Source organism: Mytilus californianus, unplaced genomic scaffold, assembly GCF_021869535.1.
Source record: "Mytilus californianus isolate M0D057914Y unplaced genomic scaffold, xbMytCali1.0.p SCAF_4, whole genome shotgun sequence".
NCBI classification, from domain to species: domain Eukaryota; kingdom Metazoa; phylum Mollusca; class Bivalvia; order Mytilida; family Mytilidae; genus Mytilus; species Mytilus californianus.
Window position 1 is genome coordinate 5770113 of NW_026262690.1, and position 21814 is coordinate 5791926.

Below are 21814 nucleotides of genomic sequence, written 5' to 3' on the forward strand. Positions count from 1 at the left end.
ATTTATAAAATGATTTTTTGTTTGATTTCTTTCCACTTATAAACAATAATCTGATCAAATAAAATAAAAAAAATTTCTTGAATAAAAAGAACTTTTATCTTGAATTTGCAATATCGCAAACAATTATTTTTCAAACAATCCATATTAAAATGTGTTATAGAGAATTTCAATATAACTTATAAGTATGTCTATGGACAAGTTGGATCAGCTACACAAGATGAAGTTCCTAAGTCAAAAGAATTTCCAGGTGAGCAAGTTAGTTTGTATGGTGGCATTCCAGGGTAACATATCAGATAAGCTCTACAATCGTTAGGATCATTGAAGTAGGCCACACCAGAAACACCTGCACACGGATCTGTAAGACAAAATACCCGCTCAGTATTTGTTCCTTTTAGTGCAAGTGCTGAAAGCCATATAGGTCTGGTGAGGTATAATAATAGACGATATGCCAAATCCTATGTATTATTGCTTAAATTTTTATAAAGTGAAAAAGGTATTTACTAGTTTGATATAGTAAGTGCTTCTTAAGTAAAACATTTAAGCATGTGATAGCTATATATACATATATATATATTAATGTGCAGGTCATTACTCATTTTTTAGCACTAGATAGATTTTTTCTATTATAAAGTTATATTTCCCAGTTAGGGGACACACATACAGTGAGAAGCATTCTATACTTTTACAAGTTGGTTTGAAATGGCTAAAACTTCTAATTTTCACATCAAGTATCAAACGTATATGGTAAAAAAAAAACAGTATACTATATCCTCCATCACAAATTTCCGAGCATTAAAAATATATCTAAAAATCTTGACATGTAAACATAAAAAAATAAATAATGAGCACAAAGTCTGTAAAACATTCCTGATACTTCAAGTACAAGAAGAATCAACTTGACATCCTTTTGTTGCTATGTTGAATGATGTGCCAGAGGGACAAGTTCCCTTAATTGGATCCAGTCCAGGATAACAGTATATGTAACCACGGCAATTGTTTGGATCTATGTAATATGCTTCAGTAGTAAGTCCATAACAGGGATCTGGAAAATCACAATCCATTGTTACCATGGTAACTGATTGTTGTTAGTCCAGTTTGAATAAATGCAGAAGATTTTGAAGAAAAACTTGAAGAATCTAACTAAGGAAATATTACTGAAGATTTTGAAGTATCCAAATATAAAAGAAAATTTACATTGGTAAAGTATTGCAGTGAAGACTGGAAGCATTATGAAGTCTAATATAGTAAAGAGAAATCTAACTAAATCAAATGTTAAAAAGAGAAGTAAATGTTTTCTACTCTAGACAAGAAAATAAATATTCCAAGAAGTTTAGGAAATATTATATGATCTAAATGGGAACTGTAAATCATAAAATGTTCAATCTATGGGACAGACAATTTATTTACACTTAATATTACCATTGGAACTGAACAGAACAGCTTTCCTAATATTCTCTTTTTAAAAAATCAGTCAAATTAGCAGAATAATCCTTCTCTCAGAGGTCAATCATTTTCTCAGAGGTCAATTATTTCCTGATATACAAAACACCATTTCAAACATAAAGTCAACATATATTTTTAAGATTAAACTCAATTTTCTGAAGCCAACCAGTGTCAAGCAAACAGGTAAAAAGGGCAATATAAATTACTTTTCTTGTAAAGAATTATTGACATTTAGTAATTTCTTTCTATCCCAACTAGGTTTTAACATGATCTCCACTCAGTGTTTATTGTGTTTGATCATTCCTCATTATGTTTTTTTTAATCTCTACAACCATTTCAACATTTTGCAGTAAATAACTGCCACCAAAAGATCCATCAAGTTACATGTAATTTGTACAATCATCTTTTATCCATTTGGTTTTTCAAAAGTTTGTTGTCAGAAAGGAATAGAAACTGTCAACTATTATACAATCCTATCAATAATAAGTACTCCAGTGTAATTAACATAGAAAAAAGATCAAGACTGCGTCAAAGTCAAATCTACACTAAGCTTCTTATTGCTACTTTTTTCCTCAATAATTCACATAGTTAAAAGGGATAAACTGGATTGGAAAATTATGATCAATGTTCCAACTGGAGTCAGCCAATAATGGGAACAGTTTATTGACAGATGGTTTCCAATATCATTTGGTGCAAAACAGCAGTGTGCTGGTATCAAAAGCCTCTATTAATAAGAGGATGGTAAAGTCATGCTTTTCAAGTTATTCAGAGAATTATATACATATAAATCAGCTAATACCTGATTGTCCATGCAGAATTATTTTATTTTCCATTCCCAAATATTTATATAATATACACATTATATCTTCATTCCATAGATTTTTGATTATGACATGCAACTTGAAGTATAAACAGTAAGTGTAAAAAGCAGCGTTTTAGTAACAAATACTATAGACAAAACAAAAAATACAAAATAAATGAAAAATGACACAACTTAAAGCAAATTAAATCAATAAGGCAAAATTAAAATGTATACTTCATACAAACTTTTTCTCATCTCTTTATTTTTATTTTATAGATATCAATTCAATAGATTCCTTTATTGTTTTATCTTATATTGAACCAAAATAATAAAACATTGAATGCAATATCAGCTTATAATGTTGAAATACTGGTGAAAATCTCAAATGTCTTGAAAATCTAACTCTACATTTCAAACAAATTCCATGTCTTTATTAAGAAATTTTCAACTATGGATAATATAAAATGTGGACTTACTTTGTGGAACTGTAGCAGTGGGACCAGTTGAACCTGGACCAAGACTTGTTGCAGAAACAGTAGCCTGTTCAATGGCTAAGTCACTCTCAAACACATAAAGACCACCAACATGCAGTGTAATTTGACCATTGACTGTTTCTCTAGGAGCATTCTCTATCAACAATCCCTTTATCAATGTTACCAACGTTGGATCTTGTTCACCACTGAAGGTCAGGATAAAATTGACCTTGTCAACTCCAGATGAATCTCTCCTATAGATAAATATTATACATAAAGTTCTATCCCTTTACTCCAAGGTATTCTTTTATAAACGAATATGGTATTTGACTCAAAAGTACATTGTTGATGACCTCCAAATAAGAAAGAACACTTACATTAAGGTGGTACCAAACACCTTGACTAAAATTAATTTGGCTCATTTAATTTTCATAAAATTTTGACAAAATATTTACTTTGACCCTTTGACAAAAATATTAAAATTTCAAAAAACTTGAAACACACACTTTATTGGAAAAATTTCATTGGATATATAGCAGTTTGACAAACACTAATTTTGATCATTGAGAAGCTTAATGTTTCCTTAACAATAGAACGTGATTGAAATGTTCAGCTGGTTTTTACAGCGTTATCTCCCTGTAGTGTTATGTACCACCTTAATTGAACTGAAAAGTTTTTGTCAAACAATTTTTTTTCACCTTGAACATTTCAAGTGACTTTTATCCCCCATTACAATAGACAGTTCATTTATTGATTTACAGCAAACTGTCGGTCTACACACTTATCAAAATCTTGCATTTCTAATATCTATGCTTACGTAAATGCTTTGACTTCACAGTTTTCATAATCTTCAAAAGAAGGCCTTGGAACCAGTCTCCCTGATACATCTGTTGTTGGCCCGTATGTTTCATTTAACTGAAAAAGATAAAATCATATTGGACATACTGTCTGTAAATCATTGAACTCCTTGTGAATAATATAAAGTTGAATTGCCACAAGACAATGTTACCTGATGTTCATAAAAGATGTGGTCAGAAATTAAAATATATGAATAAGTCAGTTATATTTCTGAATAGTACCAAATTGTATTTCAATAAACTGATAAAAATTTATTCAAAATTAAAGAACCTTTGTGAGCACGCTCACATATCCCATTCCCCCACATTGTCACTGGGCAAAAAAAATATCACCAGATTGCTAAGATCAAAGACTCATAACTCCTACAAAAGTCAACCGATATCTTGTTGATATGCACATTTACATGTAGTGTCATTATCTACAGTTCCATGAAATTATGTTGTGTGGATTCAGATCAGTTGTGATGACAAACTGTTGCAGTAGTATATTAAGGCCAAAATTTTGAATTCAAAGGGGCATTACTCCTAGAAAAAAATCTGAATCATAATTTTCTGTCGCTATGCACATCTACATATTTTTCAAATGTGGATTAAAATAATATATAAATTCCTCAAGTACAAATACTTACTGCTTTACAGAATCTGTTTGCCAGCATTTGGAATTGAGCCGAGTTAGGATTGGCCAGCTGGGAGTTGTAATTGAAGTTCAGCAACACAAAAGACATGTTGTATACTGTCTTCACTGAAATCAAAACAAAATTTGGTTATTAAAATTCATCACAAAAAGTCTCCTGGTCATCTGCACGTTTCTATCAAAAACTTTCTGGTCAAGCTTTATTATCTAACATCTAAACCTTAATGTTACTTTTATATTTTCTGTTTGTCAACAGTCTGAAATTCAATAAAACTAGAAAAAAATCATTGGAGAACGGCCAAAATATTGTTTGAGAGTATGCATACAAATTTGAGCTATTCCTAACCTTGACTAGGTCTAGGTCCTACAATATTGTTTGAGAGTTTGCATACAAATTTTAAGTTATTCCTAACCTGGACTAGGTGTGGGTCCTACAGGTCCCAGCAGATAATCAGAAATATTGATGGCAATGTTGTCAAATCCACCACCAGAGTAGACTAGATTGTTTCCAATAAACATCATGTCTCTGTTCTGTATTGGGTAAGTGTCTGCCTGACTTGTTATCGCATTAGATACCAGTTCCTGTTGAATTTCATCTGTACCATTGAATACCAGACTGAAGGTCAGAGTATAGTCTGGGCTGCCAGGACTAAATACAGGTACAAAGTTAATTACTTAAGGTTCATTCGTTACACAAAAGACTTTGGTTGAACTCGAATGATTATGATATTATTTCCAAGTAATCAAAGTACAAACTAAAATCATAAGGTATAAAATATATTTAAATGGAAAAAAAAACCAAGAACAAATACAAGTCTTTTTTTCTAGAACTAGAAAGATGATGATAATTGTTTGGGACAGTTACCAATGCCCTGGATAAGAGAATTCAATAGTAAGAATAATGGGTCCATTGAATGAACCCCATTGATAGGGATTTACACTACATTCTATTCCGTAAAATTCAAAGTTTTATTGTGCAGACATGTATTAAATGTCAATTAACAAGTAAATATTTTCCAATCTAGAATCTCAAAAACAATCAATCTGTGCAAACGTCATGTTAAATTATTTCCTACTTAATATTCAAACAGTAATAAAAAAGATAAAACCTTTACACCTACTACACATGTAAGGTATTCGTTAAATCATGGTATTCTTATCATAAAAAGGCAATAACAAGAACTAGTATTATACTCACGCAATGTGATCAAAGAAACAGCGGTAATATCTCTGTTTCAGCACGCTGTTATTGAAAAAGTTATCAATCTAAAAAAAAAGTACAATGAATCTAAAATCTAAAGTCAATAATCTTTTTTAGTATTTAAATTATATACCTGTTTCTTTTTTTCAAGATTTGCAACTTTTAAAAAGATCGATATAAGATATGATGTAAATGGGACATGATAATATTAGTTACACAAGATCGATATAAGATATGATGTAAATGGGACATGATAATATTAGTTACACAAACTAAAAATATCATCTTTAAAAAAATGTCATCAACAAGTTCAAATTCCTGTTTAATTCCATAACATTTTGTTACCAAAACAGTGAGAACCAGCTGTCCATTACTAATACACTATAATTCAGTGGTGTAGATGGTAAAATATATGTTGGTTTGAAAATTTTTTTTCAATCTTTAAATCTTATGACAATTATAATGTATAATCAATACAATAACATTTAATACAGAACTCACATCAGTACAGAAATTTGTCTCAAATTCTTTGAATTCAGCAGAATCTTTATTAAGATGTTGATCAGCTTGTGGAAGACTGTATACATAGTAGGTGATGTTGGATAACCAGGCATCTGAAGAAAAAAAAAATGTTTATATATTTTTTATAATTATTTTCTTTTTCTTTCTGTAATATATTTGTTTATGTAGGGATATCATGCTGGTGTTTGTATGGTCACATCAAGGAAAGTATTTATGGTTAAATATAACATTTATTTTAATCTGTAAATACTTTGAATCTTTTTGATATTTTTTCAGGCTACTTTTATTATAGTTCAACTGTTGTCAAATTGAGTAAATAAAACATTTTGAAGTTGTTATATATCTTACCATGCAAAATATACTCCCAGGTATCATAGAAGACAAGTAGATCTCCTACAAGATGACCAATACTGTTCATGTAGCGATATCTTGGGAAGTCTTCAAACATCATTCCGGCAACATTCTGTTGTATTTGTTGTACATTCTTATTGGAACCACCAAACTGTAGTTCCATGGTTATGGTTACTGGGTTATTGCTAAAGAAAACAAATATCTGTTATAATGGACTGATCTAGATGTAGTGAAAAAGTATGTGAATTGCTACAATTGTCTACAAAGTAGTTATGCTTGATAACATTGATGATAAAGAATGAACTGAAAAGAAAAGGATCTTACTCACCCAAACTCTTTTATCTGGCAGCTTTCATAGTCGGGGAATAATGATGGATGTCTCTTCAATAAATTGTCAACCTGATAAACAATAATTCTATATAAGTTTTTAAAAAAACCTGGTCATTTTAAGTATTTCATGTAGCATATTTGCAAAAGTAGTTAATTTTTTTTCAATCCGTTCAATTTTTAAATGAAAAGGACAATATAATCTAGATATTTCAGAGTAGAAATGTCAGTTTTGATATGTGACTAACATGTGGAAATAAACATATCTAACCTAAAATGTCAATTCAACACATAGTGTTTAGCAAATTTAGATATGCCCCATAGCTTTCCCAAACAGACAAGTATGATCAGATATCAAGACAATCTTTACACCTCTATTGAGCAGTACATGACTTCCAGAGCAGGCATTTTGATAGGAAGGTAATATAATACTCCTTTGACTGCAATTGATAACATATACAAATAACACAAATGTGTACAATACAAGTTGAATGGAACAGCCTTATTACAGTCAAACCTGGTGTACTGCTTCCCTTCAATATACTATACTCCCAGTTTTATTCACATCTCAAAAAGTAAATAAATATAAAAACAAATTGATAAAGTTTTTCCTGGTTTAAATTTCTTTGTAACACTTCAAATAAACAAATGGTGTCACTATGCATTAAACTTACATCTGAACAGAACAGTTTGGCATGGCCTTGAAACATTCCAGAATTTTTGTTTAGTAGCTGTTGGTCCCATGTTAAGTTAAGTACTCGGAAGGTCAAGGGTACTGCAGTAAAATCAGTGAAGAAGTCTTTGAAGAACAATAGATTTCCTAGGACATATCCAAGGAAATTCTGATAACGAACTTCAGGAAGTTCATTTTTAAACAAGTTCATAATTCTGTCTTGCAAGTTGAAATGTTGACCTTCAAAAGTCAGATCAATCGATGCTGTAGTAGGATTATTTCTGTGGAATATAAATTTTTTTTGATAACAACTAACCCATTCCAATATAGGTATTATAGAAATACTAGAAATATTGGAATTATACTTACATGAAGGCAATGATAGAAATAAACTGTTAACACAGAGATATGTCTCGCCTGTCGGCATAAAATTAATAAAAAGACAATCTGATGGACAGCAACATGGTATATTAATTCAGTCGCTGGATCATTATCTAGTGGACAGGGCCTTGAAATAGTCGTCAAGCTAATATGAACTGATAGTAATGCAACTTCATACAAAATATCATTGATCTATCACAAGTACATCCTATCAAACTATCTTAAGCAGAAAACTTAACGTTGAAAATTGCTAATTAATTCAAAGTCACTGGACCATGACCTAGGTGACAGAGCCCCAAAATAATCACCAAACTGATATGAACTGATAGTAATGCAACTTCATACAAAATATCATTGATCTATTACAAGTGCATTCTATCAAACTAACTTAAGCAGAAAACTTAACATTGAAAATTGCTAATTAATTCAAAGTCACCATGACCTAGGGGCAGGGCCTCGAAATAGTCATCAAACTGACATGTATCGATGGTAATGCAACTTTATATTAAATATTAATGATCTGTCACAAGTAGTTCCTATCAAACTAACTTAAGCAGAAAACTTAACATTGAAAATTGCTAATTTATTCAGTCTCTGGATCACACCCTTAGGGGTAGTGCCTTGAAATAAGCGTCAAACTGATATGTACTGATAGTAATGCAACTTTATATTAAATATCAATGATCTATAACAAGTAGTTCTTATCAAATTAACTTAAGCAGAAAACTTAACAATTGTTGACGCCATCACTCTAGCCGCAAAAACAATCCCTATGTCTCACTTTCCGGGACTTTCATCGCAGATGAGACAAAAACTAGAGATTTGGAATGTACAATAACATGAAAATCATTTAAACAATGAAATTACAACAATTTCCTCTAATTTCTTTTTTAACATTTAATTTGAATCAGGCATAATTTTAAAAAGACATATTTTTGATAATAAAAAGCCCCTACAGTTATCATTTTATAGATCCCTCTAAATGTGAAATAAATGTAAACAAACCCAAATGCTGTCACTTGACATCCAGTGTAACCTGGAAACTGGCCTTTGTATACCTGCATGAGTCGATCAATCTGTAAAATATCAGGAATGATAATGTTAACTGGTAAAAGCATTGTAGAAAAGACATAATATACAAGGCTCAAAAAAAGATCATACAAAATGCATTCATGTTGAATAGCTTTGAAGTTGCGTCACATTTCAAATTTACATGGAAGTTAAGACAGATTCTTAAATGAAACAAGCATTTTGAGAGTATTGCATGGCAATACATAGTCCTCTACCGATTAAAAATTCATTGTATTGGAACAAAATGCTAACTTGATCTATAACTTGTCATGGTGTAAACTTTATAACAATTATCAAATCAATATCTTCAAGCATGACGAAAAAAAGTGCAGAAAACTGATTATTTGAGTGAATTTTCTAAGTCCAAGGACCATAACTCTGCACAAAATCATCAGACCGGAACAAAATTTGAACTTGATCTGTAACTTGTCATGGTGTAAACTTTATAACAATTATCAAATCAATATCTTCAAGCATGACGAAAAAAAGTGCAGATAACTGATTATTTGAGTGAATTTTCTAAGTCCAAGGACCATATAACTCTGCACAAAATTATCAGACCGGAACAAAATTCGAACTTGATCTGTTACTTGTCATGATAAAACAATACACCAAATATCAAATCAATATCTTCAAGCATGAAGAAAAAAAGTGTGGAAAACTGATTTGCCAGACTGACAGATGGACAAACAGACAGACAGACAGACGGACGGAGTGCAAACCTAAAGTCCCCTTCGACTTTGTCGGTAGGGGACTAATAATTTACCCAACAGAAGTTAAATATACAGTAAATATATGATGCAAAAGGTCAGTGCAATCATTGATAAATCTTAACATGTGAAAACTTCTGATATTTCCATGGATACAAAAGAATACATTTGATATAAAAACATGAACAAATAGATCATTCACCTTATTTAAAATTGCCAAAAAGAAGCTGAAACCATACTACATGACCTGAAAATTTTTGCAAACAGTTAGGCTGTTGTCCATCCTCTTTATTGACGCAGTGATAACTTAATAACAAATTATTTCTATAATTTGGTATTTGCAAGAGGGATATTTTCATGTCAGTCATTTATGTCCAAATGAATATCTGGCCCTTAAAACACACACCTTTTTGTTCAAAATGCTTAAACAAACAGGCATACACAAATTGTACATTATCAATAACAGACCTCAAAATTTTCAGTAAAAATAAGAAGTATGAAATGCAGTTTTAGGACACAAAATCATAAATTGAATTTGATTTGAACTTTAACTGTCTATCATAACAACAATGCACTGAGGTGGCCTTACAAAATAAACAAACGATCTTAAAGTTATAATTAACCCTGTTAGCCACCTGTTTGTGAGTAATACTACTTACATCAGCACAAATAGCTTGTGAATATGACTTGAAGTAAAATGAATTAGGATTCAATAAGTCATTGACCCAAGTCAAGTTTAATGCCTGTAGGTCAAGTTGTGCTCTTGTTGTCTCATAGTCCATAAGGTAAATCAACATATTTCCTATCCTTATAGCTTTGGAGTTGCCCCATACTTCTTGAGGTAGTTCATTAAACAGGGTGTCCTTAATTGTTGAAGATAGTCCTTGTTGCTGGTCTCCTGTGAAAACGGCCTCCCAGTTTACACTTCCAACGTTCCCAGTCTGAACATCACGTCTAAAAATATTACAAATCAGTACATTATTGATGTGTGATTAAAAATACCATGTTTTACATTCTTTATAATGAAGTTACTAAACATAGTTATACACACAATATATCATGGAAATAAAGTTACTGAACATAATTATACACACAAAATATCATGTTTCATATTCTTTGAAATGAAGTTACTGAACATAATTATACACAGAAAATAACTGTCTAAAATGTATAGAAATCTAAATGTCTAAAAATAATCTAACTAAATCGCATCTTAAAAATGACTTATCTATCAATTCAAGATGTAAACATAAAACATCTTCTCTTAACTTTATTCCAGTATATATAAAACATTTGGCTAAAAAAAAATGATATGTTCCTTAAATCATTACTACAATGACTATATTTCATACATTATGCATGCCAGGTTATGACCTTCAGTCTTATAACCTGGTCTTTCATACAAGTAAAAGATTGACTTTTACATTTACATGTAAGAAGGCTGAAACTTCTTTTGTTTCTTCTTATTTCAGTAATAATATTCTGATACACTATACAGACCAAGATAACATATACACATCATTGTCAAAGCAAATATTGTTCTGTTACACCCCTCTCCCAGGTTAGGGGGGAAGTTTGTGTCCGCAAACATGTTTAACCCTGCCACATTCTGTAAGTGCCTGTCCTAAGTCAGGAGCCTGTAATTCCGAGGTTGTTGTTTGTTGATATGCATCATATTCATTTTTTCATTTATTATAAATCATCAAAAATAAGAGTCAGTAGCCTACAAAATGGCACAGAAAAATGGCACTCTAGTAAATCTCCTCATAACCAATTTTGTTGGGCAGAGATGTCCTCCTTTGGAGATTTTGAAATTTGACACCTATGTATACAATATGTATATCAGGCATACTCACATGAACTCAGTTACTTTACACTCTTTGTAATTAGGGAACAAATTGGGGTACTGACGAATAATTCTGTTAACCTAAAAAAGAAATAAGCAAATTGTGCATGACTTTCGAATCACATTAAGATGCAGCAATTTAAAGTACTGCTCAGTTTTTTTGGTCGGAAGTTCCTAGTGCTCTGATATTTTTGAATTCATATTGTTTATTTTAATAAAAACAAGTGACAATTTGATATCTATTTCTGTATGATCTTTTAATCTAGAATAGTGAGATATAATCTGTACTTAATTTAATATTTCACCTTAATTTTTTTCTTACAATACCTGTATACAAAAACATAATCTAAAAAATGTTTTAAACTATTCTTACATCTGCACAGAATGCTGCAGCTTGCATTATATACTCTGAACTTCTGTTGTTCATTAGTTGTGGGGTCCATGACATATTCAAAACTTTGAAGTTGTAATTGAAACCTGTCAATATATCTGAAAAAAAAACACTGCATGAAAAGAAAGTGAAACAAAATAAATTTATAAATTGTAAATCTTTGTTTTTGACACGCTGATGACTTAATATACACACACACATTATTTTCATGTGTAATTGAATTGTTATAAATCAACAAAGAATCTATATTGCTTTAAACTCAGTTTTTATTAGGTAAAATAAAATTGGTGAATGTAAGCTGTTGATTCTGTATTAGATAATGCTTCACAAGAAAACATCATCTAATTTTATCTACTGTACGCTCACAAAAGATACCACTGCTATAATCATTCGTTATACAGGAAGTTGATGAGCAATAGATGTTTAAATGCATCACATGGTATAGCACAGAGCAGGATTATTTACAGTAAGCCCCCACTTTAAATGATCAAAAGTAGCACAAACCATGAATTCAAATATCCAAAAACATATCATTTTTCCTCAATCCAAGATAGTCGATACCCATGAAAACACATGAATCCACAGTATAACAGTACCCTGACACATCCCTCAATAGCTATACTTACTGATTTCACAGTTAGGTCCAGTGTAATCTGGAGGACATATACACTGGTATGATCCTAAGTTGTTCACACAAGTACCTCCATTCAAGCATGGGTTGTTAAAACATTCATTTATATCTACAAATATTAAAAATGTCTTTTAATGTAAGTTCAAAGTTGAAAAAACATTTTATTTAAAGAGAATAGCAAATGTGTGGCAAATACAAAAGTCTTTTGATGAAATGTCAAAGTCCCTGTTTTACAATTGGAAACCAAAACATTCCTTTGGATCAAAAGTAAAATAAAGAGATAGAAAACAATAACTATACTCTTTCCTGCTTCACTTTGCAGGAGTCTGAGGAGTTGTGGATATATAGTGCACACTAGCAATCAATATAAATTCCCCTCCTTCACTTTGCTGGAAGTATGCTGTCAGTAATCTAACGGGGAAAATCAGAAAATCCAGGAAATATCTGTTCCGATGGGATATATTATATACCAATTTTTTATTATGTTATAAGAATAACAACCTTACCAATATCACAGTTTGGACCAGTCCATCCTGCTGGACAAGAACATGTGTATGACCCAAGTGTGTTTGTACACTGAGCTCCATTCTGACATGGACTGAACCTTATACATTCATCTATATCTGAAAAATAAAAAAAAAAGTCTATTATAAAAAAAGCTGACAAAAAATTTAGTCTACTTGATATAAGACTAAATCTGACAAGAAATGTATTAACTCAACTATTTATTCATATTTACCAATGTTATGTTTTGACCTTTCTAAGACAAAATCATAGAGACAGAAATAGGACTCTCATGATTAACATAGTAAAATGATGGAAAGAAATCCTATCAAAAACAAACTTACCCCGTGTACACTCTGGAGCACATATACATGAATACTATCCTACATTATCAAAAATAACTTACCTATTGTGCACTCTGGACCTTCCCATCCTGGAGCACATATACACGAATACATCCTACAGTTTTACGAATACATCCTACATTATCAAAACTAACTTACCTAGCTATTGTGTACTCTGGACCTTCCCAGCCAGGAGCACATACATGAAAACAAACTTACCCCGTGTACACTCTGGAGCACACATACATGAATATGATCCTACATTATCAAAACTAACTTACCTATTGTACACTCTGGACCTTCCCAGCCTGGAGCACATATACATGAATACGATCCTACATTATCAAAGCAAGATCCACCATTTTTACAAGGGAAGGATAAACATTCATTCACATCTAGAAAAAAGGAATATATACATATAAATATAACAGAAAACTGTTTTAACTTCATATATAAAAACTAGAGGCTCCAGAGCCCAAATGGCTCACTGGGGGACCCTAGCTTTAGGAAATATTAAGACCAAGTTCTATATAGATCATGTACTGCTAATCACTTTAGCCGTTAAGTTTTCAAGATAAAAAGCAAAACAAGCAAAAATGGGTGAAAATGCAAAAAAAACAAACTGTTGAATAAGGGGCAATAAGTTCTGTCAAATAATAACTTCAATCCTATGACTTACACCTTGTTATGCTCATCATTTTAGCACTTTGTATTTTCTGTCTATCTTCTATAGTTTTCAAGATAATATACAAAAATTCCTAAGAGTCATCTTACAAGATTGGTCTAAATTGATGGTAAATAGGTTTAGACATTATAAGTATGTTAACCCTGTCAAATGTTCCCTATGTTCAATGATTTTCAAGACAAATATGATGATAACTTGGATTTTACTCCTATTTTCTATTTTAAGCAATGGTGGCTGGGTTTGTGCTACAAGCATAATCAATATTATTTTTAATGCAAAAACCCTGCATGATTGTGCCTAAGTTTGGTCCAGATTGACCTTATGATTTCAGAGGAGAAGTCTTGGTAATAACTCATCGGGTCCAAAAAATGATGATGATGGATGGTTTATCATCCAGCAACAAATAAAATGCAAATTCAGGATGAGGACATGTTCATGTAATATGAATATTGACCCTGCTTTGTACTAGACTGAAACTCTGAGCTGGATTTTTTACGTAACAGTCCTACAGGGAGACATTATTCTGACTCCTAGCCTATCAGTCTTTGTTCTTACTCCTTAATGCCAATTGCTTAATGGAGAAGCAGCAATTACTAGTTTTAAAGTCTTTGGTTTGACCTAGACATGGTGTGAACCAACGACCTCCTGCACTCGAGCCAAACACCCTACCAGGAGACCACCAACCTCCCCCAAAAAAAATTAAGTAAAAAAAAAATTCATTCAACATGTATACATGAACATTTCTTGTCAAAAAACATATTGTATATTCATGTTAACATGATCTGGATTTGAAGAAATCTAAAATTAAAAAATATGTTTGACCTATAGCCCAAGGGTTAAATATATACTTACTTCCTTCACATCTGGTGCCAGTAAATCCTAGTGGACAGATACATCTGTATGATCCTTCCAAGTTCTGACAGGTGGCTCCATTGAAGCATGGATTAGATACACACTCATCAGTATCTACAATACACATATAAGCTTTAAAACACTGTATATAAACAGGTGGCTCTATTGAAGCATGGATTAGATACACACTCATCAGTATGTATAATACACATATAAGCTTTAAAACACTGTATATAAACTATCAGAATATTTTTTGGCATATATGAAAAAAGTAAAATAACAAAAATACTGAACTCCTAGGAAACAGGCATAAGTCTTGTTGATCGAGTTAAGCCATTTCAATTGATATTTTATAGTGTGTCTTTTTATGTTGTAATTTGTTAGGGTGAAGGTTGGAGCCTGTAAAAACATCTAAACCCGCTGCATTTTTATGCACCTGTTCTAAGTCAGGAGCCTGTTGTTCAGTGGTTGTTGTTTGTTGGTGTGGTTCATAGGTGTTTCTCGTTTCTCGTTTTTTATATAGATTAGACTGTTGGTTTTCCTGTTTGAATTGTTTTACACTAGTCATTTTGGGACCCTTTATAGCTTGCTGTTCAGTGTGAGTCAAGGCTCTGTGTTGAAGGCTGTACTTTGACCTATAATTGTTAACTTTTTATACATTGTGACTTGGATGGAGAATTGTTTCATTGGCACTCATACCACATCTTCTTATTCATATAAGAAGCTCACAAAGGTTTATACTCATATAAATAATCAATATAAATCTACTTTGTTAATGGGACTTATTCCTTTGTGAACATCATGTCTACCTAGCAACATTTTCATGGAAATGAGATATGCAAAATTTCAATACCGCTGCATACCAAATATCATTGATGTATCATAAGTGGTTCACCTTAAACTGACCTGACCACAAGGCAAACTTTAACATGTAAACATTCAAAAATTCCAATCAATAAACCATGACTGAGGGGGGAAGGAAGCAGGGCCATATAATATCCATGGAAATGAGATATGCAAAATTTCAATACCACTGCATACCAAATATCATTGATGTATCATAAGTGGTTCACCTTAAACTGACCTGATCACAAACTAAAACATGTAAACATTCAAAACTTCAAAAGTCAATAAACCATGATTGAGGGTGGAGGAAGCAGGTCCATATAATCTCCATGGAAATGAGATGTGCTTATACTAATACAACTACATACCAAATATCATTGACTTACTGTTAGTGGTTCCCCTCAAACTGATCTAATCACAACCTTTAACATGTAAACTTTGCAAAAATTTTAATAGCCCACAACTGTTGATCCTATAAATGTCATATTTCCCTCAGGAATAAATTTTCTTTAGTGAACAAATCTTCAAATCTCCTACAAATGCAAGGGAAATAAATATATAGTAGACATATTTTCATATATCAAAACCAATATTAAAATAAAACATACCATTTTTACAGTTGTTGCCTCCTCTGCCTGGGGGACACTGACAAACGTAGGATCCAATAGTATCGATACAGGTGCCTCCAAACAAACACGGGTTAGTCAGGCATTCATTGATGTCTGAAATGTCAAAATATTGTCAGAAGTTTGATTTATATCACATATCATTATTTTGATCTTCTATTCAAAGTGCTTATCAAAAATTATGCCACCCAAATTTGAACTTGGTCTGTGTTTGGTGGTAATGAGCATTGTGTATAAGTTTCATAACATTTGGTTGAGACAAACTCAAGTTAGAGAAGGAAACTAATTTTGGGACATTCAGATGGACGGACAGATGGACAAGGGTAAAACTTATTGTCCCCTCCTCAGCGGGACAAAAAAGCAATCAATATTGATTGATAGTTTGATTAGTGTCATATATTGCAGGTATATTCTAGCTAGAAGTTCAAAATTGATTGATTGAATGATTGGTGTTTACACTATGTCCATTTTCAAACATGGCATACTCAGAACAAGTGAAATGTAAGAATTACTAACTTATTCCACAATTAGGTCCTGTAAACCCTGGAGGGCATTGACACATGTAGGATCCAGGTGTATTGGTACAGATGGCCAGATTCAGACATGGAGTCTGTAAACACTCATCAATATCTGCAATAAACAATAACTTCACTTAAAATATAATAGAAATGGTGATGAATCATTCCACAATCATAAGCAAACACATTATACATAAACATTTAGGCTGGGTGAAATTTTAACTACTAATGATATTATTGAAATTTTCCATAAATTTGTCATAAGCATGAGGTTAGTGCTAAAAAAAAGGAATTATGTAGAACAAATGTGCCGTTGGTTTCTCAAACATTTACAACTGTCAATTTATGTTAAGGAAAGAAACCATGTAGTTTGATGTTTTCTTGGACATTTATAACAAGCAATCTTTGTTAAGGAAAGCTCATAGTGTAGATGTTTTCTTGGACATTTACAACAGGTAATCTATGCTAATTTTATTCAGACATTTAAAACAACGGATTTATGTGTACAGAAATGGTTTACCTCTACACACACTTAAAACCACCTTACCTTTGGTTTATGTTGAAATTCATATTGCCAGAGCTTTAGTTTTTCAAAGCTGTTGGATTGTAAGCATTTTTGTTTGTTCTTACACTAGACCTTTTTTATGTTTCCTCTTGTAGAAGTAACATCAATTTCAGTAAAGTCTAAAACCAGTCTTAAGATATACTAACCTATTTCACAGCTAGGACCTGTCCATCCTGGAGCACATTGACACTGGAATGATCCCTGTGTGTTCATACAGAAACCTCCATTTTGACAAATATTGGTATCTATGCACTCATTTATATCTGCAGAGGAAAACATACATTGTATCTCTTAAACTTACACAAAACAAAATGTGACTCTTTTTTCATTTTCATTCAACTTTTTAGTAAGCTTCCTTAAATCATTACATCCTTGCCTTTGCTTTAAATGTTAATAACAAAACTTAACAAACAAAATAAAGCAATAATATTAATATATCAGATAAAAAGAACACAAAAGTGGTTAACATTTCCCAAAAAAAGTTTTTTTTCTGTAATTCTTACCCAGTTGACACTTTTGACCAGTCCATCCAGGTGCACATAGACATTCATACAGCCCTGGTGTATTACTACAAGTAGCTCCATTTAGACAAGGGTTGGCAATCAAACATTCATCAATATCTACAATATATAAAAAGAATTTATCTCATAAACTAGCAATAATGATTGATTGATTGTAGTTAAACACAAACTTTCAGCACTATTGTGCTATTACATGACAGTCAGTTTTTATTCGTGGAGGAAGCTGGAGTGCCTGGAGAGAATCAATGCCTTCAGGGCAGTAATAATTATATAAATAACATGACACAGAAAAACAATAAAATCAAACATACCAAAGAAATCAATTTCCCTTAATTGTCTTGTTTTTATCTTAAAGATATACTTGAGAGATTCATGAATCAAATAATCTGTGATTTTGCCAGCAGAGGCAACCTTTCAACAAATGTGTTTAATTCAATGGACAGATAATAAAACTTGAAATTCCTGGTATTGGACCAGATTCTACATTATTTTGTGCCATATAAGGAATACAAGAACCCATTTCTCTTTTTATTCCTAGATAGTGATTGATCTAAATAACCCCTTTTAAAAATTATCAAGTTATATCAATAAGTTTTTTTTTCACGGAAGTATGATACATGATCTATATATATATTTCTTAAAAGTTAAGTAGCATAAGCTGTGTTTTTGCAATCAATTTTTGGATGCAGGCACATATAACTCTCTTTCAGTAAAACTTAAGACTTTATAAAATTATGGTATGGATTAACAGAATGAAAAGATTTTCCTATGAAGATTCTCTTATCTCAATCTCTAGGATGACTACTTGATGATATTTTGAAAGAGTATTTTGTCACCCTAATTACATATACAAACAAAAAGTCTTTGTCATGAAAGAGTTATATCCCTTTCCGACTTTACAGTTAGTTGTTTGCAAGCCTTGAGGACATTGACATTAATAACTTCCAATTGTGTTTACACACAACTTACCGACTGTACAGTTAGTTGCTTGCCAGCCTTGAGGACATTGACATCGATAACTTCAAATTGTGTTTACACATAACATACCGACTGTACAGTTAGTTGCTTGCCAGCCTTGAGGACATTGACATCAATAACTTCAAATTGTGTTTACACATAACTTACCCACTGTACAGTTAGTTGCTTGCCAGCCTTGAGGACATTGACATCGATACCTTCAAATTGTGTTTACACATAACTTACCGACTGTACAGTTAGTTGATTTCCAACCTTGAGGACATTGACATCGATAACTTCAAATTGCGTTTACACATAACTTACCGACTGTACAGTTAGTTGATTTCCAGCCTTGAGGACATTGACATCGATAACTTCCAATTGTGTTTACACATTGTCCACCATTTTGACAAATTCCAATAAACTCATTGCATTCATTGACATCTAAAATAGAAAATTATATCACAATTACATACCTGACATATTGTGTACAATTCTGTTACCCAAGTAGAAATATATTTTTAATATGAATGTAGCATATACTAAAAAATGCATTAAGACATAATTGCTTACTAATGTTTTCTACTTATTAATTTCTTGTTATTTGAATGCAAGTATAATATAAAATAAAAAAAACATGGTTGATAAATTTGAAACTTACCAAATGTACAACTTGTTCCGGTAAAGCCAAGTGGACATACACATTCATAACCTCCTGGTTTGTTTACACACGTGGCACCATTCATACACACGTTCTGTAGACACTCGTCAATATCTGAATATGACATATACAAAACAATTATGCAGAACAATATATAGAATATATCAAGTTTAATATAACAGATATGTTTACATATTAAACAGTGATAACTGTTGTCTGAAAGCATTATCATAAAAAAATAAATTCTATTAATGAAAACTGTATTTGATTTCACTAACGCCTTATTATGCTATCTTCATTATATTAATGTCAACCTAATGGTATTTTAAACACAACCTTCTTCACCATAAAATCCAACTAAAAATGTTCTAATTTTTATATCTTATTAAGTTACCTGTTTCACAAAAGTCTCCTTTCCATCCTCGGTCACATAAACACTGAAATGATCCTGCAGTATTTATACATGAGCCACCATTTAAACAATTTACTTCTAAACATTCATCAATATCTGAAAGGAAAAAATTAAAATCAAAGAGACTGATTTTATAGAAATCACCACAAACAAAAAGGAATAACTGTTTGGTATTTTACCATCACAATTCACTGAAGTGACCAGTATTTTTATCAATTTTATAAAAGTTAAAATTTTGCTAAATTATATTATTCACACTTGTGAATGTGGCAAAATTTATAGCAATTCTAAAACCATAAAATACTGTGGTCATTATGCTAAATTTTCTCCTATCATTTTATTTAAATTAAAGAACCTTTGTGAGCATTCTCACATACCCTACAGCCCCACATTGTCACTGGGCAAACAAAATATCACCAGATTCCTAAGTTCAAAGACTCATAACTGCTACAAAAGTCAACTGATAAAAATTTCTTGTGGATATGGACATCTACATAGTATGTCCTAATTATCTACAAAGTTTCATGAAATTCTGTTGCATGGATTCAGAGGAGTTGTGATGACAATTGTTATATTAGTATATTATGGCCAAAATTCTATGTTCAAATGGCCATAACTTCTAGAAAAAATATTGAATCATAATTTCCTGTCGATATGCACATCTACATAGCATGTTCTTATTATCTACAAAGTTTCATGAAATTCTGTTGTGTGGATTCAGAGGAGTTGCGATGAAAAACTGTTGCAGTGGTATATTAAGGCCAAAATTCTATGTTCAAATTGGCATAACTTCTAGAAAAATATCTGAATCATAATTCACTGTCGATATGCACATTAACATAGCATGTTCTTATTATCTACAAAGTTTCATGAAATTCTGTTGTGTGGATTCAGAGGAGTTGCGATGACAAAACTGCAATAGTACATTAAGGCCAAAATTCTTAGTTCAAAGAGGCATAACTCCTAGAAACAAGAATGTGTCCATAGTACACGGATGCCCCACTCGCACTATCATTTTCTATGTTCAGTGGACCGTTAATTTGGCATTAAAATTAGAAAGATCATATCATAGGGAACATGTGTACTAAGTTTCAAGTTGATTGGAATTCAACTTCATCAAAAACTACCTTGACCAAAAATTTTAACCTGAAGAGGAACAGAAAGACGGAAAGACCAGAAAACATATTGCCCCAACTACTATCGTAGGTGGGGCATAAAAAAATGAATCGTAATTTCCTGTCGATATGTATGCACATCTGCTTAGTATGTCCTTGTTATCTACAAAGTTTCGTGAAATTCTGTTGTGTGGTTATGAATAGTTGCGTTGACAAGAACTGAACTGACAAACTGATGGATGGACAGACAAACAGACGGGTAAAAAACATTATTATAACTTTAAACTTGCATTCTTTATGACTTTTTTTATTGCAAATGTATAATCATACAAATATTTAATACCGTTAAATGTTATGTTTGACATGTAAAATAAGTCTCTTTTGAATTTAGTTGTCTGCTGTTAACTTTTATATTCCATTGCTCTACATTCTAAATGTATATTCATTTCAATTCATGTTATTGTTGATATTTTTGGTGATTTCTTTCAGACTTATTATAGCTCTTTTTATTCTTTAATTCTGCTTCCCTCTGTATCCTAGAGTACAGGTAAATATATATTTCACAGACAATTTTTGTCAATAATACTGATATTATAATGTTAACCCTTTCAGTGAACTTGTTTTCATTGTACATTTTTATTTGCACCATTGTAAGAGGGGGAGTGTTTAATGCTCAAATAAAACTATTTTTACATGGCTGATTAATTGTTGATGCTTAATGCCACTTTCAGAACTACTGGCTACACCGTGGGGGTCAGTTTTTATGCGTGGAGAAAGCTGGAGTACCCCGAGAGAACATTCAGCAGGAAAACTGACAATCCTAGTCAATTAAGATTGGAATTGAATGCATCTGTCACATGCGAGGTTCAAACTCACAACCTCAGTGTTAAGATGC

At 31.8% G+C, this 21814-nt stretch overlaps 1 protein-coding gene across 1 annotated transcript in view; it reads right to left on the reverse strand.

Annotated features, from left to right (window-relative positions):
* Positions 1–230: 230 nt before the first annotated feature.
* Positions 231–21814, reverse strand: part of LOC127737332 (fibrillin-2-like) — an 86688-nt gene continuing 65104 nt past the window's right edge. The window contains exons 72-96 of the mRNA XM_052247934.1: positions 19787–19900; positions 19393–19506; positions 19056–19175; positions 17757–17873; positions 17400–17516; positions 16687–16800; positions 16153–16266; positions 14699–14812; positions 13443–13556; positions 12820–12936; positions 12309–12422; positions 11665–11780; positions 11302–11372; positions 10105–10399; positions 8670–8740; positions 7285–7564; positions 6612–6682; positions 6281–6468; positions 5912–6024; positions 5408–5475; positions 4623–4858; positions 4205–4317; positions 3536–3633; positions 2722–2972; positions 231–1042 (exon numbers count right to left, since the gene is read on the reverse strand). Coding sequence (XP_052103894.1) covers positions 876–1042; positions 2722–2972; positions 3536–3633; positions 4205–4317; positions 4623–4858; positions 5408–5475; positions 5912–6024; positions 6281–6468; positions 6612–6682; positions 7285–7564; positions 8670–8740; positions 10105–10399; positions 11302–11372; positions 11665–11780; positions 12309–12422; positions 12820–12936; positions 13443–13556; positions 14699–14812; positions 16153–16266; positions 16687–16800; positions 17400–17516; positions 17757–17873; positions 19056–19175; positions 19393–19506; positions 19787–19900 — 3407 coding nt within the window. The 3' untranslated portion in view covers positions 231–875. The remainder of the gene's footprint in view (positions 1043–2721; positions 2973–3535; positions 3634–4204; positions 4318–4622; positions 4859–5407; positions 5476–5911; positions 6025–6280; positions 6469–6611; positions 6683–7284; positions 7565–8669; positions 8741–10104; positions 10400–11301; positions 11373–11664; positions 11781–12308; positions 12423–12819; positions 12937–13442; positions 13557–14698; positions 14813–16152; positions 16267–16686; positions 16801–17399; positions 17517–17756; positions 17874–19055; positions 19176–19392; positions 19507–19786; positions 19901–21814) is intronic.